The following is a 7,087-nucleotide window of genomic DNA, read 5'->3' on the forward strand; positions in this document are numbered from 1 at the left end:
CACTCAAACACACTCAAACACGTGCATGCACAAACACACTTAAACTTATATATATATATTTTAATTTATATATATATATATATATATATATATAGTTGATTATTTACGTATCTATTTATGTATGTATGTATTTATGTATGTATATATGAATTTATGTATGCTTTTATGTATGTTTGTGTGTATGTGTGTATGTAGGTGTATGTGTATATGTATTTATGTATGTCTGTATGTATGTATGTATGTATGTATGTATGTATGTTGTGGGTGTGGATGTGGATGTGTATGTGGGTGTGTGTCTGTATGTCCGTATGTGCGTAGGTGTATTGGTGTGTATATGTGTGTATACATATTTGCATTCAGGTCCGTCACATTTGTGTAGATATTCTATGTATTGCACGAATACATTTTATAGTCGTGTTTGAATGTACATTTTGCATCACTTGTTAATTTTATCAATTGTAGCCTGCCTCATTACTGATCTGCTTCTTTCATTTCTATCTTGCCTTATACCATCCCAGCTCAATTTGTCGCCGAAGGGACATTTTGCCTCTCTAACCCGCAAATCTTATACCAGGGCGGACATATTTCTATGCGTTAAGATGGAGTTGGAGCCGACAAACATTATAACGGATGTCACATGTATTGATATGGGCAAGGAACCCGTTCCGAACGGGTTCACATTGGTGGAATCAAGGGCAGGTATGTATAGAACTGTAGTACACCTGTGTTTTGTTTGGTTTGCGTATTGTGAGTTTCATGTATATACACACATATATTCCTGCTCAACAGTGATTGAGGTTATACGCACTGCTGAGGTACGGGGAAAACTTCTTTAAACCAAAGGACAATGGATGGGCCGTTCCGCATTAGCGAGGGCTTGTGTTATGTATGTATTTATTATGAGCCTTAGTACATTTGTCTACCTCTACCCGACACTTTCCTGCGATCGATAACATAACATTCGCGATGTTTGTATAATAGGTGGAGTTCGCACAATGGTCGCTGTGAAGAGGTCTCCAGTTGATGAAGCGAGTCATATGGTGACCAAAATATGCGCAACCTTGCCGAAAAAGGTACTTTGTTTTCACTTATGCGCTCGTGACAACACCTCGAATTTCTTACTATAGACTACCTCTTCCATCGAGTACGTCGGAGACCTATAGATGTATATGTATATACTAAGAAAAAGTGTGGGTAGATAGGAGAAGACCGAACTGTGAACAGTCAGATCGCAGAAACGATCAGCAAGAGTGGGGAGCGGTTTTTGAAATGGATAGCATAACCAGCTCAAGGGGGCAACGAAACGGTTCGTGTCAACCCGGAAGTAAAATATATAGAAACAGCACTTGATCAGCATCGCAAGTGTTTACTCCTGGGCTAGAAAGTACTTGGCAGCGCCTTGGCTCGATGATCAAAAAAATTAGGTCACCTTCAACATCGAGTGTGTTTTTCGGCTTAACAATTGTTGCGCCACAGACTAATCTCTGCGCTTGGTGTATATTGCTCTCGTACCTTGTGTGTGTGTGTGTGTGTGTCAGATGTTGTTTAGTCGCGCTGGAATTAAAGCGACATGGAATAGGTGAGAGCTGGATCTCTTTGTGTCAGCTTAAGTTTTGTATTGCAGGCAGGAGAGGAATTCGGGTTTTAATAGCCGACTTGCCACTAAGTTTTGTAACGAGCTTTGAACAGCGATCTGACGCTGCGGTGGAAGCGCATGGGATTTGCGGCTGGTGTGGGCACTGCAGAGGCACGGATTGGAGCGGTCTCCTTTCCCTCTTTATCAATCGAGTACTCGTAAAGTGAAGTCGATTGGCTCTATAATATGTCGCAAACATACACTATGAAATATTTTCATTCCGTGCTATGTTCATAATAGGCCTATCCTATCTGCTATCTGGTAGCTATGCTGATCTAACACCCCATCCATACATATTTGTTTTAAGTCTTCATGCACCTCTCCACCACACAGGAAGCACTAGACAGAGATTGGCGCGTACACAAGAAGAATTTAGGGGACGATGTGCATCTGGGCTACAAGCGGATAGTATTGAGCCGTGGCGCGTCAACCGGAGGGCCGCCGCGGCCAGCACAGTCGCCTATGGCATCGTCACAAGTTCCAGAAAGGCCTAGTTCGGTCTATTCATCGATGTATGTCCATGTCTGGGTTGTTTTTTTCTGATATATTTCGGGTTTCAGTTCGTAAGAACACAAACGTGAAATAAATCTAGTTTCGCTTGGGTTTCTTGTCAGTGTAAGTCATGTTTGAGTTTTTTCTCTGAAATAGAAATATATTATATGTCTCAGTTGCCATGGCATGTACCATTACTGGTTAGGCCTAGCGTGGTCTATCCGTTGATGTATGTCATGTGTCGGTTGATGTTTTCTTGCTTGCCCAGGCCTTGTCTCTGTGGATTCAGGCTGATTCAATTGGCTTCTCACGCCCCACGAAGACCAGCGTGTATCTTGCGAATGTTGCTGTGTTATATCGGAGTGTCTGTGAGCGAATATCTTGCCTTATGGGAACTTCCTTTGGTTTCCTCCTTGGCTGCTCGCTGGAAGTGGCGAGGGATACGATGCTGTTATGAATGCTAGGGCTGCCAGAGAATCGGGCATACTTACGCACCAGTACGGCCGTTACTATAGCGACAGCAGATTCAAATATTTATTGCTTGGTGGAATGCAAGTTTTTTTTTCTGGCATTATGGCATTCTTATGCCTCTGATCTAGCTCATGTCGGGCCGTTCCACAAGAATGTCCATACACAATTACACGCAGCTGCGTTCTTTCTCTCCATACAAACTTAGTTGTTCTACCCACCTTTTTATCTTTCTCTCCTTGCAAACTTAATTTCTCTACCCATCTTCCTATCCGCCATGCCCAGTTCACAGGCCGGCGCGGATGAGAGCGCAACTTCAGGGCTATACCCAAGTGTCTCTGGCAAACCCGGAATGCCATCACCTGTGCCTGTGGGTGCTATGTGGGAGGAACAGCCACCTGTGGCCCAATCACGGAGGAATGATTTGCAATATCCAGCTCTCGAAGGAATCACAGTCGACTTCGAAGCGGTATGTCGTTTTTAAAATTCGTATGTCACGTGTATGAGTTATACTTGTGTCGCAATGTATAGCTGTCTCTGTAGTCAAAACTGGTAGTATTTGTACGTCTGTATTGGGTTTTATCGGCTTATTAGCATCTGTTTCATAATGTGCATTGTGTGAGGCCCGCCAGGATTTGAATTGATATGTTTTAAATTTTGGATATCTAGGTTAGTGGCACTTAGATAATTTACAGAGCGATTGAGTGTTAATGCCCTTCGACGTCAATCGAGTACTAAGTAGTATTAGAATTTGGCCAGAAAACAATAAGGGCCAATCATGAGACGATTATGTGGTATTGCCAGGTCTATGAGTTGAAGTTCGGTACAGGCTCTCGGTTGTCCTTTCGACAGCCGTAGATACACTCTCTCACGTGCTTCCATCCTATTGCGAAGTTCTCATTACGGAGAAGCGCGTTCTGTCGCGTATTCATCTTTGCAAAAGCGGCTGTTCTTTCCTCAGCTTCACAATCCTCTTTGGTGAGAGAGTATCAATACGCTCAAAACATGTTTCGCGATATCAGGAATAGCGCAATTTTGTTTGTCGGTATTGGATATAGCTTTTTCACATATAATTGACAGGGCTCGATCTCCACCGGTTTCACCATTATTGTTGGCGTATTAACTTTCGTCCCCGATTTCAATGAACTTTCTAGCCGGAATCTGCGGCAGGGCTAGCATCAAGTAATGCCGATCTTTCGATGAAAGAGATGGAGATGGAATTACCGACGCCGATGGACGTATGTGTTTCTTTTCGTTTACTCACTGTAACATGCTGTACATAAAACCCTACCTTTCTTTATCCATCGCGTGTCGAATTCAAATTTGCCAAGATTTTCGTTTATAACAATGTTCAAATCACTATGTTTTCTACTGTGTATTTCGTATTTTTGCATAGGGTTATCATATGCATAGTGATGGTCAGTATGACAGGCCGTTTCAATTTATTTTTCTTATGGGCGAGTTCCGTCAATTGACAGAATTGATTGATCTAGCTTATATACTCAAGCCTATGGATACCGAACGAACATTTTTTTTCTGTTTTTTTTTTTAACCATGCAGCTATCATTCGACTTCTCAGTAGAGACAAAATACTTGCAAGATCAGTGATGAAGAATGGAAACCAATTATAGAGGGGTGGCATGCGACGTCGAAGGGACGCATCATGAACCGCCAAGTCAACGTGTCGGCATTAGTCGCAATCAAAATTAAAACAAAATTAAAACACCTGTGTAGGAATTAACATACAACCTCGGCCCTCCGTGCAGTTTTTGTGTCGGTTGGTGTATATTGCGTAGATGCATTGACTGGTTATTTGAGTATGATTATATGGAAGAAACCAAATGCTTAATGGGGATTGTTTATATGAGTAACCTGGTGGCTGGGACGCAGATGACCAATTAGATTGTATTCAGATTAAGAGTACGCATATGAGGCCAACAGACAGATAGGCAGACTCTCGAATACAAAGAATAGTTCCCACGGACGCTGACGCTGGTTTTAGTACAGTACACGTCATTCACAACCACTATCGATTTCCTTTTAACTCGGTATCGCTGTCTCAGCACATGTGTTACTATCGCTGTTGTGTTTTCTAAAAGCCGCTCAGTCGGTTGTATGTGTAAGTTGCAACCTATTACGGAATCGTGCTTTTTTAAAGCCTTACCACTTATCTGCAGTAAATTGTAGTATCGCGTCCGGGCCATGAAATGAGAGGATCAAAATCCTCAACATATCATCTGCGGCATGTCAATACTCTGAAGCAAGCTCTCATGAGATATCTCAAATCTCTTGTACTCTACTGCGTCTTCCTGGGGACTCGCTCGCTCACACCCTCATCACGCTCAGTATATGAACACGCAACCTTTGCTCGCCCATCCCAAACCTCGACGTGTCCGGTCGCGAAGTTATATTATTTAATCTCGAGACCATAGAGATATGCGACTGAATAACAATGCAAAGCTATTCTTAATATTTACTCTTTAACCTACCGATCTACTTGTGTTGTGAGGGGCCGAGCGGTACTCCCGAAGAGAAGAGAGGAGAGTGAAAGACGCTTAGGGATTTCCAAGTGCGACTTGTTTAACCTAACGTGCGAAGCCATATGCGCCTGCGAGCCTCCAACTCGTATCTCATGTACTTATTTTATTGTTGAGCAAACAGTACGTGTACACTCAATGAACACTGGCTACACTGTACAACATCCAGGCCCTGCTCCAGTTCGTCTCCGCTAACAATATAGTCACCGCCACATCGACACGCCTGGCTGTATGTGTCATCACTCTCATTATAATCCATGTCATCCAGATCAACCTCTCCGTTGCCGGGACAACTCTGTGTCCAGTCGGAGTTGTCGATGCGTGCGTCATATATACTTCGCTGTGTAGCATCCCGGAGTGTTGCATACGCCTCTTGTATGCAAGCAAATATATTACGTGTATTCGGCACACTCCTCCTCTTATCACATAGTACCTTTTCATCTACGCTAACTCCTGAACTTTCTAAAGTATCTGACATACTCGCGTTCGCCTCAAGTCTGCTGCAAGGCCCACTGCCAGCATTTACTTCACCTTGCGAACATCTTTGTAAACTAGGTGATACATTTGAATTTTGTGACAGTGATTGTACTTTATCTGGGTGGTACTTTAATATTAGACGGTGGTAGCTCGCTCGAATAGTAGCGGGAGATGCACATCTAGTAACGTCCAAGATATCATAGTAAGTCCTGTTAGTGTTAAGCGTCGTATCATTCGGAAGCGTCATTTGTGATTATTACTGCGTGAACGGTATTAGTTGCTGAGGATCTCCTACATTCGATTACACAGTGCCGATATTGAAATGTACGTAAATAAACATGAATTTAAAAAAAATAGGTAATGAGCCAGGGCCACGCCGCCCACGGACCGTACTCCGTAGTCTGTTGTCTATTAGTCTGTACTCTATTAACTCACACCGTCTCACAGTCTCACACACACTTCACAGAATCATATTTACAATGATACTGTAGTTAACTGTAAACCTTGCTTTTTTTAGAAAACAAAAACAAACAAAAAACAAAAAACAAAAACCCCCCAAAACCATGGCCTCCTAAAATAGAGATATTGTGGGAAAACTGTTCAATTCAGGAGGCTATGGCAAAACCCCAAAACAAAATCAGTGATATTCATTTTCAAGTCAAAACAATATTATCGATCAATGGCGATTGTGTTTGTTTTGAGCTTCAGACCTTCAGTTTGTGCCATCCATTCATCTTTTAAAATAGTGAAGTGTGTTGATAACATAATTACATAAATAACATAACAATTGCTAGCGAAGTGTGCTCATAGTTTCAACTTATACCAAACGTGCGGAACCCCTTGACTCTACAGTAGATAACATCCCATTATGTCGGACGCAGCACTAAAGAGATGTGACGAGGTCGGATCAAGTAAACATCCGCTGAAAGATGTCAAATTCTCGTACGGAACAGCGGGTTTCCGAACTAAAGCCAATACTTTGGACCCAATTATGTACCGTGTTGGCTTGATGGCTGCCTTGCGGTCCGTCAAATTTAAAGGCCAATACATCGGTGTCATGGTGACCGCGTCACATAATCCTGTGTGTGACAATGGTGTAAAGGTATGAATACTGAGTGTCTAAAAGGTTGTTGTTTTTTCTATACTCATCAAATGAGGTCACGGATACAATGAGAATCACGGAGTGTTTGTGACTTTGGTGCAGAGATAGAGGTCGACAATTACACTACATTATGATAACTTCGAAGAGGTAGATGCTGTATTGGCTTGAGACAATTCAATATATTTGCATATTAATTTTCGTTGTAGCACACTTGTTTAAAATACCCTTGTGAGAGTACGCAGTAGTCAACGTCGATATATATATATATATATATATATATATATATATATATATATGTGTGTGTGTGTGTGTGTGTGTGTGTGTGTGTGTGTGTAGTGTATGTAGTTAAGTTAGTAGTTAGTAGTTAGTAGTTTA

The 7,087-nt window shown here is 42.0% G+C and overlaps 3 protein-coding genes across 3 annotated transcripts in view; 2 read left to right on the forward strand and 1 right to left on the reverse strand.

Moving 5' to 3' along the window:
* SARC_05608 (hypothetical protein) overlaps positions 1–4,338 on the forward strand; it is a 5,155-nt gene extending 817 nt beyond the window's left edge. Inside the window, exons 2-7 of the mRNA XM_014300525.1 lie at positions 519–699; positions 982–1,073; positions 1,970–2,148; positions 2,882–3,065; positions 3,751–3,834; positions 4,157–4,338. Of these exons, the coding sequence (XP_014156000.1) occupies positions 519–699; positions 982–1,073; positions 1,970–2,148; positions 2,882–3,065; positions 3,751–3,834; positions 4,157–4,204 (768 nt within the window). The 3' untranslated portion in view covers positions 4,205–4,338. The remainder of the gene's footprint in view (positions 1–518; positions 700–981; positions 1,074–1,969; positions 2,149–2,881; positions 3,066–3,750; positions 3,835–4,156) is intronic.
* Positions 4,339–4,771: 433 nt separating this feature from the next.
* Positions 4,772–5,876, reverse strand: SARC_05609 (hypothetical protein). The gene has a single exon (XM_014300526.1). The coding sequence runs from the start codon at positions 5,855–5,857 to the stop codon at positions 5,240–5,242; it is 618 nt and encodes a 205-aa protein (XP_014156001.1). The 5' UTR covers positions 5,858–5,876; the 3' UTR covers positions 4,772–5,239.
* A 405-nt stretch (positions 5,877–6,281) lies between these two features.
* SARC_05610 (phosphoacetylglucosamine mutase) overlaps positions 6,282–7,087 on the forward strand; it is a 5,334-nt gene continuing 4,528 nt past the window's right edge. The window contains exon 1 of the mRNA XM_014300527.1: positions 6,282–6,712. Within this exon, the coding sequence (XP_014156002.1) occupies positions 6,479–6,712 (234 nt within the window). The 5' untranslated portion in view covers positions 6,282–6,478. The remainder of the gene's footprint in view (positions 6,713–7,087) is intronic.

Source organism: Sphaeroforma arctica (assembly GCF_001186125.1).
Source record: "Sphaeroforma arctica JP610 unplaced genomic scaffold supercont1.364, whole genome shotgun sequence".
NCBI classification, from domain to species: domain Eukaryota; class Ichthyosporea; order Ichthyophonida; genus Sphaeroforma; species Sphaeroforma arctica.

Coding starts and splice junctions, on each gene's coding strand:
- SARC_05609 (XM_014300526.1), bottom strand. CDS start 5,857: ATGACGCTTCCGAATGATACGACGCTTAACACTAACAGGACTTACTAT.